The sequence below is a fragment of the Dermochelys coriacea genome, chromosome 8 (genome assembly GCF_009764565.3).
Source record: "Dermochelys coriacea isolate rDerCor1 chromosome 8, rDerCor1.pri.v4, whole genome shotgun sequence".
Classification (NCBI taxonomy): domain Eukaryota; kingdom Metazoa; phylum Chordata; order Testudines; family Dermochelyidae; genus Dermochelys; species Dermochelys coriacea.
Window position 1 is genome coordinate 18631805 of NC_050075.1, and position 18364 is coordinate 18650168.

The window sequence follows — 18364 nt, forward strand, 5'->3', positions numbered from 1 at the left end:
CCCTACTCTACTTGCGCTACATTGATGACATCTTCATCATCTGGACCCATGGAAAAGAAGCTCTTGAGGAATTCCACCATGATTTCAACAATTTCCATCCCACCATCAACCTCAGCCTGGACCAGTCCACACAAGAGATCCACTTCCTGGACACTACGGTGCTAATAAGCGATGGTCACATAAACACCACCCTATATCGGAAACCTACTGACCGCTATTCCTACCTACATGCCTCTAGCTTTCATCCAGATCATACCACTCGATCCATTGTCTACAGCCAAGCGCTACGATATAACCGCATTTGCTCCAACCCCTCAGACAGAGACAAACACCTACAAGATCTCTATCATGCATTCCTACAACTACAATACCCACCTGCTGAAGTGAAGAAACAGATTGACGGAGCCAGAAGAGTACCCAGAAGTCACCTACTACAGGACAGGCCCAACAAAGAAAACAACAGAACGCCACTAGCCATCACCTTCAGCCCCCAACTAAAACCTCTCCAACGCATCATCAAGGATCTACAACCTATCCTGAAGGACGAGCCATCGCTCTCTCAGATCTTGGGAGACAGACCAGTCCTTGCTTACAGACAGCCCCCCAATCTGAAGCAAATACTCACCAGCAACCACACACCACACAACAGAACCACTAACCCAGGAACCTATCCTTGCAACAAAGCCCGTTGCCAACTCTGTCCACATATCTATTCAGGGGATACCATCATAGGGCCTAATCACATCAGCCACACTATCAGAGGCTCGTTCACCTGCGCATCTACCAATGTGATATATGCCATCATGTGCCAGCAATGCCCCTCTGCCATGTACATTGGCCAAACTGGACAGTCTCTACGCAAAAGAATGAATGGACACAAATCAGACGTCAAGAATTATAACATTCAAAAACCAGTTGGAGAACACTTCAATCTCTCTGGTCACTCGATCACAGACCTAAGAGAGGCTATACTTCAACAAAAAAGCTTCAAAAACAGACTCCAACGAGAGACTGCTGAATTGGAATTAATTTGCAAACTGGATACAATTAACTTAGGCTTGAATAGAGACTGGGAATGGATGTGTCATTACACAAAGTAAAACTATTTCCCCATGGTATTTCTCCCTCCCACCCCACCCCCCCACTGTTCCTCTGATATTCTTGTTAACTGCTGGAATTAGCCTACCTGCTTGTCACCATGAAAGGTTTTCCTCCTTCCCCCCCCCTGCTGTTGGTGATGGCTTATCTTAAGTGATCACTCTCCTTACAGTGTGTATGATAAACCCATTGTTTCATGTTCTCTGTGTGTGTGTGTATATAAATCTCTCCTCTGTTTTTTCCACCAAATGCATCCGATGAAGTGAGTTGTAGCTCACGAAAGCTTATGCTCTAATAAATTTGTTAGTCTCTAAGGTGCCACAAGTACTCCTTTTCTTTTTGCGAATACAGACTAACACGGCTGCTACTCTGAAGTCAGTGTTATGACTCTCACAGCATCACTTCCGCCTTGTCTTATAGGGGGCTCCCCCATAGCACTCTCTGATGCAAGACTCCTGGACTTTAGGTGTTAGCTCCAGAAAACCACATAAAACATCAGCTTGGTGCAGCATTCAGAAAGGCGAGTAGCGTTCCAGTGACTATAAAGAAAACTGGATTAATGGATTTTGTATGTGCATCTCCCTTGTAGTAAATGGAAAATGTAGCCTTAGGTGTTTACATTTGATTTGGGAGGCTGGTTTTAATCTTCTTACATTGGGAGGAAAAACTCAATTACAGAACGTACTTACATTCCAACAACCCAAGTCAAACACTAAGGAAAAAAAAGAAATGCTTTAACTCCTTCATTGCCAGGCAGGAATACAAGCGTGTGCCAGGTATGTTCAGCAGCACAAGAGGTGAAGAGTTTGCATACATGAGGCAGGGGCAGGATGGAGTGTGGTACTCCAGCATGGCCAGAGGGGAGAGGATTCTTTCCACTCAGATCTATAGCTCTCTCCAGTAGAGTTCTGTTATTCAGCCTGTACATAAACTGCAGGATTTACCCCTTAATGACCCATGTCCTATCATCTGACACTAAGCTGAATTCATTAAAGGCATATCAGAGATGTCTCTGTGTTCGTCTTCATATTTAAAGGAAGCAAAAGCATTTTGTATTTATCTTCATTTGTTCATTCAGAATGAATAACTCTCCTGAGAATCTGCAGGTTTCTAGATTTACAGCAGCCACCATGAATACCAGATGGTGACAAAGGATTTCTGTGAGGTGTCAGGGCAAGTGCGAGGCTATATTCTGGGCTGGTGGGGCTCTGAACTATTCAGCTCATTACTGCAGCAAACGCTTAGGGAACCTCTGCAATGAGAGAGGGCTGGGCTGCTCTGAACCCAGAACCCACAGGAGGGGGGAAGAAAAGGGAGCCTGCATTCTGCATTTCACCCTGAATCCACTGCCAGAGCTCTGGTCAAGTTTCCACAGCCTGCTCTAGCTCCATGGCCTTACTCTGCCTTGCAGTCCCAGAGCTCTATTAGCCCTTCTTGTCACACATGCAAAAGCAGCCAACTCAGCATCGCAAGCATTCCTGGCTCAAGTATCAATGTTATTGTAATAACAAACGCATCTTTCCCAAGACATGGCCCACCTCCACCTTGGCTACTTTTCCTATTGTTCCTATTCCTGTTGTACCTCTTCCCCCCTCTCTTTGTCTTTAAACCACGAGCTCCTGGAAGCAGGGACCCCACTGAAGACATGAGGGCATTATGCATGCCACCATAAATAACCACAGTGACAATTTTCTACTCAAGTTCACACACACAAAGATTCCTTGACCCTTAGGCATCTCAATTAACTCACCCGTAGCATTGTAATCATAGAGGGGTCTCGGAAGCGGCCATCTTCATCTTTAAGATTATAGCCCTCTGGTCTTTTATCTCGTTCACTAACTTTCCATAGCTTCACAGTTTTATCTGGAAGAGCAAAAAAGAGAGAAGAAGATATAGTTATGCCTGAGTAAACGGGCATCCTAAAACGAATGCCTGATGGAAATGCTAATGTCACAAAAATTGGTTTAAATGTAAAAAAGGTTCCCGTTTCCTGTTCCTTGTCTTATTTGAATGAGATCTAGGGACATGGAAAGAATCAGCTCTAAAGAAAGAAACTGTTTACCATCAACACTTTTTTCCAGGAATATTTGGACTTCCTATTGCTGCAAGGCAACTGCCAACAAACTTAAGAAGATGGTTTGATTAAAACAAGCATATTAGTGGACGAATTATTTGAGAAGTGATTTCCCAGGGCTCAGCTGCAGAGATTATGACCATAGGTCACGTGATTCAATATACAGAGTTTAGGATTTATCTAGTACACGCCACAGTGTGTCACTAGAAACTCTAACATGGGCATTGGCTACAAGAGGAGAGAGCTTTTTACATTGTTCTGAAAAGGCAGAAGTCTGTGAGAAGTTTAATGTAGAACTCCCCACCTACAGACCAAATCCATATAGAGTCTTTCTCCCATTGCTGCGTATCTGTATACCTATCACCAAAGTTAATCAAGAGAACACACGACTATATGGTTTTTCCTCCTACAATTTGCCAGGTTGCATGGCAGTTATCCAGGGGAAACTGACTACTTTCAAGTATGATTTCCAAATTAAATTGGTCCAAATGCTTAAATAAATCACTGAAAACACATTAAATGCTGATGATACACCACATCTCCATATTGTGTCCCTACTGCCCATTTTATTACTCCTTTTATTCAATCTTATTACTTCAAACTGCCATGATACATGGCAATTCCCAGATTTTAAGGTCAGAAGGGACAATTACAATCATCTACTCTGACCTCTTTCGCTATATTTCATTCAATTTCTGCATCAAGCCCAATTGTCCTCTTACAAATAAAGAGAATAATATTCATGAGTGCTCTATCCATCATGTCTTTGAATATTTCCAACAGCCAGTGGAATCATTAACCATAAGCAGTGCTTGTGCAGCTATACACCAGTGTTTAGAGAACAGGGGTCATTTGTGCATGAACTTTAAAATACCCTGCATACAATGGATGTCAAATTCCATGAGTTTTGTTTTTGTCCCTGGGCGGAGACTAGCTCAGACAAAGAAATCTAGGATGTAAAACAGTGAAATATACAGTGATTTAAAGTTCACACTGTGAACATAGTAAAAAGAACATCCCTGGAATGAAGTAAAATCATGTCTGTAATTTACTCAAAAGTCAGTTTCAACCCCCCCTTCCACCACCTTGAACAGAAACTGGTATTTTATTATTGACTGCACATCCAATTTGAATTTCCATACTGCCATCTTTCCTTGGCTTTTTCAACTACTGACATCCCGTTTATCCTGTGCCATGAAGGCTTTTAGGTGAAAGAGCCCCAGGAACATGTGGTCTTTATTCTGAATAATGGTGTTTTCTTTTCCCTTGCCTGGCAGAGATTCTATCAGCAGTTTATCATCACTTCCACCAGCTTTAAAACACAGTCTTATCATTCATCTTAATTTTCTCCTTTACACAGCAATTCCATTAGACTGCCATTAATTTTGTTTTTCTTAACCCATTTAACTTCAGGGGGTTTCCCCTCTATAATGTTAGTTTAGCAACAAGAACAAAAAGATACAGAACAACATGGGAGTTTTTTTTTAAAGACTCATTTTGATATCTTGCAAGCCACTGAAACACCATCCCAAATGGAAAGATAATATCCCTGTTAATCAAAAAACTATTTAAAAACTCAATTAACAGAACATTATGCTCTATAATTAATCTTCATTGCGTTTCAATGATTCTCCCCCCCTGCCCAAATGAGTTTAATAAGTCTTTGAATTTTATTACAATGATCAATAGAGTAAATTCCACAATACAAAGTAAGTTGGCTATGGGAGATAATTAGACCCCTCCTTTTCCCCTGAAGTAATTAAGTCACATCCATCTTAAGGTCCCATTCATCCAAGTAATATCATTGGATCCTCCTGATATTTATCTGAGCATAACAGGAAGCTGCTCAGCTGAACACAGCTGCAAATTGAAACAAAATCAGTTGCAGTTTTTCTTAAAGATTCCAGGATCCAAAAACTTAATGAGCACAATAAATAGTCAGAGGGAAGAAAACTCCCTGTTTAGTGGCAAATGAACAAGTGTGAACTGACTGCAGAACCCTGTGTGAGGGAAATGCACATGAAACATGCCTTGACAGCAAATTCTAGCTGGGCTCCTGTTATGCCTATTTAAAGACATGTTTTATAATGGAATCATTCTTGATTTTTTTAAATAAGATTTTGCCAGAAGAAACAACGACAAAGGCATTTTCTGACTATCGTCTGCGTTGCCGCCAGTCAGTCACAGATACCAATTCCCTATGCTTGTGCTCCCTCACAGTCATACTCCCCAGGATGAGCAAACCAAGAAAAAAAGGGACCAGAGACAGAACAATGACTTAAGCTCTTCTGCCCTGTAGGTTGAAGAATTTTCTCACCGAGATTGGGCTTCAAAGGCTGATCTCAGTCATGCTAGTTAAAATCCAGAGTCACATCACTGGTCAAACATTAGTGTATGTTAGACCAGAGTGCAGCCCATTGATTATATTGAATTCCCAACCTGAATATTCCTGTCCTTCCTAATTCTTGCTTCTCCTCCTCCTTTTACTTTACATGTGTGGATTATGTGGACATCACAGGCCTGATCTTGAGAGGCGCTGAGACCCAGCAATTCCAGCTGAAATCAGGGGGATATGGTACAAGTACAGACTCCAATAACCGTTTTAAATAACTCCCCTTCTCTGTTGTTCTCTCCAGGATCCCAGAAGAATGGTATTTCATTAGGACTTCTCCTCCATGCAAGTCCTACTCAGCATGAGTAAAGACTGCAAAATCAGTCCTCCTTGGTGTTTTTTTTAAAACTACTACAAAAATGTGAAGATGGTTTTCCTCAGGGCAAGGTTTCCCTAATACTGAAGTTATGGATGAAAGAGTCTGTTCCAAAGGTAATGGGAGTTACATGCCTCAATGGAAGGCAGAAAGGAGTTCAAATAGGATAGGACCCTGGACCAAAACCACAGATACAAAGGGAAGGCTGAGGTGCACTAGGGTATGCCCCATTAAATGTTAGTTCAGTGTTTGACAAGAGTATAATAAAGAACTATGAGGTGAACCTTGGTTACTTACCTCAGCCTTCTCTGTTCATCTCCTCACGTGTATTTCTCTCTCCTGGGAGAGATTCTTTGGGATGAGGGGTAGCATGGGCCTGCTCCTGTGAGGAGCAGAGCATCCTTAAATCTCCATTACTTTCAAAGGATATTGAAGGTGCTCTGCACTTCCTAGGATCAAGATCTTAAGAAACTCAAGACCTTAATGGTCTGTTAGTCAAAAAAGAGGGCTGGAAGCCAGGAAAACTGGGTTCTATTTCCATCTCTGCCATTGCTTCACTGTGTGACTTCAGGCAAGTCTAACTCTCCATGCTTCAGTTCCCCCCGCTCTAAAATACCTGTCCTGCGGGGGGATTGTGAAGATTTATTTTTTCATGCTGGCAAAGTACCATGGAATCCATGGATGAAAGGCAAAGCATTATATATATTATTAATTATTATTATTATTATTATTATTATCGTCACATACCATTGGTGGAGAGAAGGAAGTAGGCTGCATTTTGCTGCGGGAGCCATCGTATTTTATTGATCTTCTCCTCGATCTCTAAACTCTTCAGGTAATCGAACTCGGGTTCATGGCTCTGGAACGTGCTGTAAACATTGTATTCTCCCCTACGATGGGGCTGATTTTTACTCTGCAGGAGTGAGGAAAAAAACGATAAAGGGAATTTTGAGAGCGAGAGAGCGCGCAAAATTTCTATTGATTCTTTTGTTCTCTGCGGATTGTTAAGAGATGGGGAATGTCTGATTACGGTGACACATTACAGTTTAGATATCAAAGCCGACACAAGAGATTTTCCTGGCACAATGTATTCTCCTCTTGTGTCAGTTTCTCTGCATGCTGATGATATGAGCAGGAAATGATGCCTTTGTTTTGCTTTGTTTCTAGAATGAATGAAATCCTCCCTATCATTTCTCTCCAAGGCAAATTGGTGAGGAGAGATAATGGCTCAGATACAGGGCCAAGTCAAGTTTGACTCACTCACAAGAGCAACCCCAGAGAAGCCAGTGGGGCTCTGTACTGGCATAAGGTGAGCAGGATTTGCCCCAAAGATCTATGAATATCCAGCAGAAACAAAATAACCAAGGAAATGAAACAATCTGTGCAAGAATGAACGCTGCATAAAATGGCAAAAGGCTCAGTCCTGCAAGGTTCTGGGCAAGCCTGGCAGGTGCAGTGTACCTTCAAGTCCCATGGACATCCATGAGGTGCTCGGGGTGCTCAGCACTTTGGAGCCCTGAGTGAGGCGGAGGGAGTTAAATGCTCCCAGACACTCTCAGATACTACAGTGATGAGCCCTATACAAGAACCTGAATAGAATAGAAATGCACACACTTTATTGTATGGATTGACTTTCTGCGTTCAAATGATGTACCCAGGCCCTTTAACATCCTTCCAGGAATGGCATATCTCTGTAAAGCAGGAATTCAATGGAATTTACCCTGGGGCACATAATGAAGTTTAAAGTTCAAGAAATGGAGTAGAATAATACAAAGAGAATAGGAAATAAAATACTGTTGGGAATGATGATAATGGTGTGTGTATATATAATCTAAACTAAACTAAACAGCCCCTCCCAACATATACTGTATACATAGAAACCGTTTTGAGAGTAAGACCTTAAAATAGGCTTAAAAATGTCTTTGGATTATAAAGTTTATCATGGCCAGACCTCCAAGATCCCACTCCACCTTAACAGAACACATTGACAAAAAGGGGGCATTGCTACCATCCAGATCTGACTGTGAAGTATGCACAAGATGTGCCAGACCAATTAGCATCAGACAGCTTTGGAAATGGAGGGGAAAAAATATTCCAGATTGTAAGGACAGTTTTCATTTGCCAAACACATTCTGTGCTTCTTGGACCCACAGCATATGCAGAGATCTTTAAATTGTGTGCTCAATGCCTTGTGCAAATATGGGTCTTGCAGAAATGAACCACAAATGATAAATAGCTACCAAGAAGCTCTTCAGGAAGCCTTTTCTGAGGTAAGGTGTATGTCCAGGGTCACCTGAATGATTCTTATCCATCTATGCTACAGCAGAATTTTTTTTTTTTAATTTTGAAATGTTCTGTTCTCTGAGAATTTTTGGTGCTCCTGGAAGTGATAGACCCACACCAGCAAGGCCGAGAGCCCACTACAGTACAGCCAGATACTGTGCAAGCTTTCCCCCACAGCTCTTGGCACGTACCCCAAATCTTGTTCTATAGCAAAGGGACTCTAGTGAGCAGCGATGGCAAATTGAGCCAAAAACTTGCAGCTCGCGTGGGCTGCCCCACTGCACTATTCTTTGGGCTTTTCTGAAGTGCTACTAGCTTGCCCTGCCTGCGCCCACCCATTGTGAGAAGCTCAGAGCAGAAGCAAATAGTGCTTCAAAAGCATTCATTTCTAGGGGGAATATTGCCAGACAGAGGATCACAGCACAAAAAGCAGCTGATCCTCTTCCCTGCCCAACCTGACATCACTCCTTTTTCTGAGCCACACAGCTTCAACCAAGCAGAGTTGACAGAGGACTCTCAGGAACAGGGCGGTGTCAAAGTTTGTGCTTGGCCCACAAAGACTTTTCTGCCCCCTTTGACTCTTCTCTGCTCCCTTCACATCTTGCATTGAAGGGGAGTACAAGGCCCTGTGCATGTTATTGGTGGTGTGAGCAGAGAACAACAAGGGAAATGGCAATTCTGGCTGAAAATTGTAGGGGCTCTTACACCAACTGCTAGGCTGTGCTGTGATCTTACTGACACCAGTGTAAATCAAGTGCAATTTACTGACATGTGCGGCCTTTTATCAGTGTAAAAAAAGGGTGAAACTGAGATCAGAAGAAGGCTAATTAGGTTTACAGAATTCTAACATGCTAATGCAAATTGGTACAAATCAAAGCAAGGCTGTGAACATGAGAAGGTTCGCTGAATGTGCCAAGTTTGGATGAAAGGAGCAAAGTTCAAAGAGCATTATTTGGTTTGGCAAAATGACACAATTAGGACCACTGGAGTTTCTAACGTGGCAACTTGATCCAATTTGCATTAGGTACCCAACAAGAGCAATGAAAGTAAAACAATGCAGAAAATGCAACATTTTGAAGGTGCTTTCTGATAGGAATACGGTCCCATTTTGGTTAATGGCCTATTTGCAGTTTTTAGTTTGCCAGAAGAGAACTGGGGGGAAGAGTGACATGTGAGGATTAGGAAGCAGCAGGAAGCTTCTTTTAAAAGGATAAAATAGGCATTTTGCATTCACTAGCACTTACCTCCTGCTCACGTTGAAATATTACAACCCGACCCCCCTTGTCCCCTGTCGCTAGTAATTCTCCTGTGTGGTTGAATTCTACTGTAGAGATAATGTCAGCTGAAAAAAAGAAGACAAAAGCAATTTAACTAACTGCAGACTGGCTTTTCATGGGCATCTATAAGACACCATTCTCTGTGCAGTTAAGGAAAAATGTATTGTCAGTGCTTTATCTCCCCAGAGAAGTTTCCAGAGTCCCTTATATTTCTTCCTGCACATAAATATGCTCGTGGAATGTAGTAACACAGTTTACTAGCAACAGGCACAAGCTAAAACCTGTTACAAACACATGGAGTTTTGGGACACTAAGAATTGGATTCATTTCTGGAAGTAAATTTTGTGACTGTTTTATGTCTCCATAGTGGCGTTATCCCAAACCAATACCATACCCAAACTCTGGGAGACATTTGGGTCTAGATTTATATGCAGATTTTGGAATTATGACCCATTTCTACTATTTGTGTTCAATAAAAAGTCCCCAAAACATCCTGTGCAGGTTTAAGTGAATGTGTCCTCATTCAGATCCATATTTTCTTTTCTGTGTTCCCTCCACTTCCCTCTTACCTGAGGGGAGCTCTGCTAGTTTCCATCTCTGCAGAGTCAGAGGATGGGGGACCTTGCAGGCACCACTGCATTCTCCCCCATTCAAAGCCATGGGGCAAAATAGCCTTAGATGTGTGCTGTTTACCCTGCCCACTGCAGAACCCCTGTTTTGTACTTCAGATTAAGTAAAGGAAACATTCCTTCCACTCCATTGCCATCTAGTCTCCCCAAAGTGGTGCAGTCCGATGCAATAATCGGAAGAAAAGTTGTGTGTGAACAGGGACATGGTCAAAAATTATAGTGAGGCAAACTGTCCTAATGTGTGAGAAACAAGGAAACAGATGGGAACCAGTAACTTATATAGGGGGTCACAATCTGGTAAAGCCATGCTTTAAAGGCTTTACTCAGTGGTATTTACCCCTGAGGCAAAGCCGGCAGGAAAACCGCCAATGATTGGATTAGGACTATTTTTAGAAGATGTCAGAGGTTAATTCTACTATGATTATTCCCCTACTGGTCTTCATGGATTGTCTTTGAGTGCAGCATTCAGCAAAGGCAAAACAGTGCAAGGGGGGAGAAGGAATATGGCCTCAAACCTAGCAGTTGGCTAAAGGACATCTTTTAAAATGAAAGGTACTTTGTTTTGGCTTTTGGTATCCAGATTCTTTGTGTGTAAGTCAGTTTTATTGAACTTTAATTTCTCTTTTCATACCGTATTTATCTAATCTCTCTGTGCGCGCACTCACGCGCGATGTATCTAAACAATACACTTTTCATAAGCATGTATACCTACACCCCTTATATGTATGTATGTGCACACACATTGGGTACATACACACAGATGTTGTATGAATGTTTAAAGATAAGCCGGTGATTAGGTGCTGCCCTGAATAGGGATGCTAGGTCGGTTGTAGATACCTCACGAGCGTCTCTCGTTGATTGTTTTTTTAGCATACACTTTACTGGATCAAAATCTGTGTTTTACTGTAATACACCGAGAGGCTGAGCCAGGTGAAAAACATCCAAATAAATAGGTCAGCACTGAATTGGACCCAAACATATAAGACACAATCAAAATATATACTAGGAAGGTACTAATATACATGGATCTCTCTCTCTCTCTCTCTCTCTCTCTCTCTCACACACACACACACACACACACACACACAGAGTGAACTTCAGAAGCCACTGTGAATGCTGGTTATTGTCTATGTCTTCTACAATGTGAATCAAGATGCCATCCAGAAAAAAAAAATCCTTAAGAGTTCTGGCAAACCCAGAAAGGTAGCTTTCTAAATGGCATCTCAGACAGCAAGTTTTCCTTCTTCCAGGTTCTAATTGTCCTAAATTACTCAATCAGCTTAAATATTGCACCCCCGATCTCAAGTCATAGATGTTAGTTGCATCAGTTCTTTTCCTAATCTTGTCCCCAGACTGGTGCCACTGCACCCACATAAAATGCCTCTGTTCTTTGCCAGTCTCTGGACCAAACTGCTTCCGATTTATGGCCTGACACACCACAATGGCTTCAATGTGCACTAGGTGAAATCTGGCCCATTTTAAACAAGTTTAGTGCTATTTACCCCATTTCACTAGAATCCAGTTTGTTTGGATATTTCCCCCTTATTTCTCTATCAGGATCTGGCTGGTGCCTGGTGGCTTAACACAAACTGGGAAACCATTTCCAATGGGACTCTTGGATGGTTGACAAGATGATTCTTCTCCTCCCCAAAGAGCATCAAAGTCCACCTCAGTCATGCATTAAGTTTCTACCAAACTAAATTGAAACGGTGACTCCAGGATGTTCCCCCACCCCAACCGACATGTTCTTAAAAAAACCAACAACATTCAGATTAACTCTGGGGCATGAAGATTAACCTGTAACTCTAGAGACTCCAATGCTTTAATCACAAACCTCTGTCATTACAAAACATCAGTATAAAACTTAGATCTCCACAATCTGGCTAGAATGAGGAAGGGATTCCAGCAGCTGGTGTAAAATAACAGCCACAGGTAGGGTTAGTCTCAGGCTCTAGCTTCACTACACTGACCCACTACAACTGGCCTCTGTACAAAGGCCAAATTTGGTATCTCACTCATTTATTCCATGCTATGTGCACTCACACATCCTGGTGGACAAACCACCATTTATAGTCCTTACTGCTCAGACTGTGTTATATTCTCCTGCCCACCTTTCTGTTCATTTCTCCTTTGCTTTTCACTATTAATGTAGGGCACATTATGGTCCACGAGTAACAAACAGGAAAAAAGCCTTTCAGTGTGGAAGAAGGCTGGGGACACAAGACCTTCTTCTTTCTTGACACTTCCCTATTCAGGGTCAGTGACTTTTATAGCCTTCTTCCAAAACGCATGAATGTACACCTAGCTGTCGTGCATACTGGTCTCTCTAAGGTCCACTGATATCCAGTCCATATATCGAGTCTTTGGCCTTCCCCTTGGTCATCTTCAGTCCACGATCATTGCAAAGGCCAACCTACCAATATCTTTAACTTTCGGAGCCCTTGCCCAGTTACAACAGTTGGGTAAGGCTGTTGCACGTGGCTTGTGAGGAATGACCCACCTCTCTGAGGTACACTTGACTTGGACATAAGTTCAAAAGGGCATATCTTATTGGACAAGCTTTACAGATTGACTGTCCAAGCTTGACACCATTGGTTTGTAATTGGAGTTTCCCTTCTAGGTGATCTGCTTATCAAGGCTACCAAATCCTATCAGCTGCAGCAAGTCTTATTTTAAGGTGGTCTTTATTCACCTTAATGTCCTCATCATAGGGCCTATGTGGCATTTTACAGAGATAGCTGTGCCACCAGTTACCCCACCATGCCCTGCTGAGAGATGCCGTGACTACTTACTGGATATTCACAGCTGTCCTATGGTTTCCTACCCATCACCCAGAAATGTGCCTGATGGGAGTTAGTTGCCCCTTCTCAGTGCTGGGGATACACGGCCATCTACAATTTATTCATCGTGTCCACTGTTTTATGTCTTCATAGGGATCCTTACATTCACTTTAGGATCCAATCACTCCCTGATAACGTTTGAGGAGCCCACCGTGTCTGCTGCCATCTGGATTGTCACAGCTCAGCAGGCAGGTGAGTAATGAACTCCATGCTGCTTCTATTAATATTCACACATCTTCCCCATATTGCCCCGTCTTTCCAGCATTAAGCATAATTGCAATGACATGTGAGTGCCTTCTAAAGTTTGTCTTAATTCATTTATAACATTGGGTTGCCATGAATAGATTTAGGAATAATATTTCATTGCACACAGAGCCAGAACTGCAGTAAAGAAACCAAAGGAGGATTATGGTAGACAACACTGCATCCCTCCGAACACACAGAAATCTACCAAGTGGCAGGGATGGTGGCCTGGCCAGCACTGAATTGGAAAGCAGTAAGGCGAAGCATTTCTATTCCATTATATGGAACCCTTCTGCTTCAGCCTGGGGTTGTGGGTAGTAAAATCAGTCATTAAGATTTTAACCATCTGCTACCAACTTTCACAAAAGGGATGAACCTCAATACAGAGGGGCCAAACTCTACTCTCATTTACACCAGTGGAAAGCCAAAATAACTCGATTGGACCTGGCTGGTCCAATCAACATTTACTACAAGTTTCATCCTTTTTTAGTAAGGGAGATGTTTGTGAATGGATCTTGATTTGCTTCAAACGTGCATTATTCATACCTTAAGCATCTTAGATAAATAAGCTACAGGCCAATTCTTATCCCCATTTTACAGATACGGAACCAAGACGCAGAGATTTGGTCCTTAACTACCACAATTAGAGGTATGTTGTTTTTTTTTAAAACCAAAATAGTCATACCAATAGAACACCTAATGTGGATGTAGTTATACTGGTATAAAGTGCCTTATACTGGTATAGCTTATTCCAATCCCCTATGAGAATAAGTTGTATGGCATCTTATCCCAGTATAACTGTCCACACTACAGGGATATCACATCACTTTAACTATACCAGAATAAAGTGATACAAATTGTGTGTGCAGACAAACCCCAAGTGACTTGCTCCTGGTCACACAGGAAGCTGGCGGGGGGGCGGGGGGAGAGGGGGGAGCAGAAAATCAGGATTTGAATTTATATCTCCCCAGTTGAGTCCTATAGCCTAACTGCAAGACCATCCTCCTTTCTACAATTGTACAGTTCCAGCAAAAGTCCCTAAAACACAGGTTTATAATCTATTACTGTATTTAATGTTGATGCTACAGGGGGACTGGATGGCCGAGGGAACGGATAATAAAGTATTGATTTTAGATCACCAGCTCATATTCAACCCAGATTGGAAGTGACCAAATTCCTTCTGTATGGTACCCTAACACTTCCCTACACAGTATGTAGTTCCCCTTTCCAGCACAGCATCTTAACTAACAATAAATACACAACAAAATTACTTACACATGAGTAGCACGACCTCCCTGAACCTCCTGTGTGATTCTCTCATCATTACTTAGTTTTGATGGATAGAAACAGGCGAGTCAAGGTGAAAAAAAAATATGCCTTGCCTAGACCTGTCAAAGATTTATAGGGAACTTGGGAGTGGTGAGATAGATGCTATAGTGCCAGGAATGTCCAGGTTACTTGAACACGTTATGCACTGTGGAGCTGATTTAGAGGGAATATTTTTTTTTTCTGGCCTTGGGTTTACATTCTTGTATAATGACTTGTATGGATATTGGTAGTTTTCAGGACGTGTAACAATGTTCAGGAAAGTCCCCGTCACTCAACCCTGCCCCTTGGCACTGATAGGGGTTCTGAAAGAGCTGTGAGAGTGGAATCAGAGGGCAGGAATGCATCAGAATAAATGGTGATGGATTAATAAAATAATCAATAATGATATAAAAGGCTAAATCTTTTACTCTTTTCTACCCTCTTTTGGTTGGCCTTATGCAGGCTTTGCATTCAGATGAGGACAAGAACCCTGCTCCATAATCTCCTTGCAGTCTCTCACCCTTATGCATGCAGGGCTAGAGACCTTAATGATGCAGGGCAGGGGTTGAACTGTAGACTATTCTACTTTATCCACAGACTTCAGTCATAGAGAAGGTGCTGTGTACATGGCTCACTCTTTCATGTGTATTTCCAGCACTGGCTCAAGCTGCTTGAGAAGCTGCCCCCACAGTAGACACACATTGAAAGTTTTTGTCATTCAAAGAAAACTGCTGTTAGATAAATAACACTGAGCAAAATGTAGCTCTCTCTGACCCACCAAATAACTCTATTGTTTAGCCTTGCATTTGTTTAATTGATTGGCTAGGACTGGATGGTGCCATAAAAGTTGCTTACATAAGGGGGACAATGGCTAGGCTCTTCCAGAGGCAGCCGCATGGAAGAAAAACAAGCAAAAGCCCAAGTTCACAAAACATCCAGCTGATCTGGTTCATTTCCAGAGCAGTTAAGTTATTTACAGAAAGGTTCTAATTACTGATCAAAAAGACAAAGGAAATTAAATTGGGATCCCAACGTATGACGCAGATTACTAGTGATCTGCTAAATGTTTGCAATGAAAGCCCTAGACCATGAAAATCTCACCTGGTTTCAGATTTTTTTTTTTTTTTTTTTTTTTTTTACACAAATTCACAACCCAGCCCAGGTTTGCTAAGAAGTCTGAGGACCTTATTATAGAACCAGAGCCCTCTTTTGCGATACCAAACAAAGGGATTGGGAGTCTGGTCCAATATCCATTGATCTCACTGTTCCATGGATCAGGCCCTTAATTCCCCATTTTAATTACAAATCTCAGCTCAAACTGCTAACGACACTACTATGCTTTTGTGTCAAGAGCTGGTAGGAGTTTGTAATTTCCCCCCTTTTAACAAGGGAATAGGATTAAACTCAGTGATTTTGACCAAGCTGCACTTCAAAATTTGGCGTTTATTGAAACCTGCATATTGAAGTAAAATTTGGTTTCGGATGCATGCCTAGCTGTGTGCACAGAATATGGGGAAAATGTCTGCATGAGCCCCTGTAAAGTGAAACAGCTATATTTCCCTAATCTCTCGTATCTGATGACATCCAGAGCCAGTTCTAGACTTCACAATTGAAACATGAACACACAAACTTTGGGGAAGTTCGTGCTTGGAACCACACTTGGATCTGTGGCATGGGCCCATCTCAGATTAAATATGTTCCAAAGTTGAAATCACCATAAAGGAAAAGGGCTATTCTAAAGTTTTCAGTTTAAATAAAATGTCAGTTATAAACATGTCTATTTCTAACCATATTTTACTGCGAACCATCCTGCCCAGTGTTTTTACTCTTTTCCTAATTTATGTGCTTCTCACGGAAGATAGCAACTCTAATGCATTAAAATATGGGCAGAAAGTAAAGCCTCACATTTCCCTACAACTGTTCCAGATGAAAAAAAACTGTGAATAAAGTGTAAATTAGATCCATACTCACAGCAAGCACCATCAGTCAGATCTCTTCTGTGGAAAAAAAAAAGTCATGAACTTTTTGCCTGGGAAAGTTCTAGCTAAGTACCAGTCTGGAACACAGTAACATACATAATTGTGCCCTAATCATACAATGAGTGATCAAATATGTGCACAGTAATAAAGATAAGAAGATATCCGAACCCAGGTCTCTAGGGCAATAACACACATACTGCGGATGTTCCTCAATACTTTCTAGTTTTTCCACTGATTATCAACTGACAACTATGGTATTCATGGCATTCCCTACCCTTAGTATAGGGGATAGCTGGGGAAAATGCTGTGAATACCATGGGAACATTAGCTATATGAAGGCAACTGGAGAAATTTTAGAGGTGACCACAGTAACAAGTTAACGTGGCCCTTGCATCCAGATGTTTTTCCCTTCTAAAATGACCCACTTGGAACTGTATTTGTTTTTCACCATTTAAATTTTCTCCATCAACTGCTGCTGATTACATTTAAGCCATTTAGTTTTTAATGAATTAAAAACTTTCAATGCTGCAGCAAGAAATTTTTCAGACAGCATCCTGCTACCTAATGGATTACCCTGTCAGCAGAACTATTAAAACATCTGGGGCCAGAATCTATGAAAAATCCATACTCGGCTTCTGGGGCATAAGAAATCACCTTGGCCACTTTGTTGCTTTATTCTGGGGGAGTGGAGCAGAGGGAGTTCTTGGCCATAGAATCTGCTGGACTTTTCTTGGTTTATCCGTTTACTTGCACACCTGCTGCTTGGATTTCACGCATATTTAAATAATGGTCCATGGCTCACAGCACAGCTTTATCATCTAAAAACCCCAATAATAAATACAAAAAATCATAATCCCTCTTTTATAACTGTCCAAATTCATACTTGGTGTAACTCCACCGATTTCAATAGAGTTACACCAACCAAGGTTTTTGGCCCAATATGCATTTCATTCTATATAATTAAACATCTGTGGCATTCTTCATAGTAAACTGGGAAGAAGGTGGCAGTAGCTTCCATTCTGTGTGGCTAGTTGCTTTCACTTCGATGCAAAGATGACAGGCACACCTTAGATAGTCAAATCTATCATGGCCTGATACAGAACCCTGAAATCAACATGAGTCTATCCATGGACTTCAATAGGGTTTAGATCAGGCTCTGTCCTAGGTATTTCCAAGTGCAAAATCATTACAGTGTTCGGTATGAAAATATCTTCCATTCCTTCAACAAGAACAGTAAGCATGTTAGCTGTTTTTTAAAGATGTTTCCTGGTGAACTTGTGATGGTCTTAAGCAATCCTCTCCGATTCAACTGCCTGCCTGCCATTACACCCCAAATTTCATTGAAAAGCCAGCACAGTGTAATTGTTAATTTGAATTCATATTCATGTGATCAATAATTCATAGCTGTTCCTCCTAAGACTCCTACAGCAGTTTTGTGACAACAGAAGACATAAAGGGGTTTTTCCCCCCCTTCCTCTTCTTTTCCTTGCTTCCTACATGTTCGGTGCCTGGAGTGCATGGAATTTGAAGAAAACAGTTTCCATGGTGATCCTTCCTTCTCCAAGCAGCAGGCTATACCAGCCTGCAGTTCTCTCCTTTCTGAAGTGCATTAATGTTCCTTATTGCTTTCATGCTAAATATATTGAAGATTGGATTTGATTTCCTCAGCAGCGATACAATTTTATCAGAAAAATGGGAGATTTTTATATGCACACACACACACACACACACACACACACACAAAAATCTGCCATTTTTCTGATAAAATTGTATCGCTGCTTTATATCTATATAAAAGCAGTTATTAAAGAAAACCCCCAGGAAGATGGAGGCTAATGGGAAGATTTGAATTCTCAGAGCAGTGCAGTTTGAAATGGGGCAGTTTGGCCATGTCTTCCACAGTGTAACAGAGACTAGGAAGGAACC

General features: G+C 41.7%; 1 protein-coding gene across 4 annotated transcripts in view; it reads right to left on the reverse strand.

The window, feature by feature from the left end:
- Window positions 1-18364, reverse strand: part of PPP2R2B (protein phosphatase 2 regulatory subunit Bbeta) — a 253503-nt gene that overhangs the window by 54334 nt on the left and 180805 nt on the right. For all 4 annotated transcript variants that reach the window (XM_038413477.2, XM_043490656.1, XM_038413478.2 and 1 more), the window contains 3 exons: window positions 9408-9505; window positions 6628-6793; window positions 2849-2961 (listed from right to left, as the gene is read on the reverse strand). In XM_038413477.2, the coding sequence (XP_038269405.1) occupies window positions 2849-2961; window positions 6628-6793; window positions 9408-9505 (377 nt within the window). The remainder of the gene's footprint in view (window positions 1-2848; window positions 2962-6627; window positions 6794-9407; window positions 9506-18364) is intronic.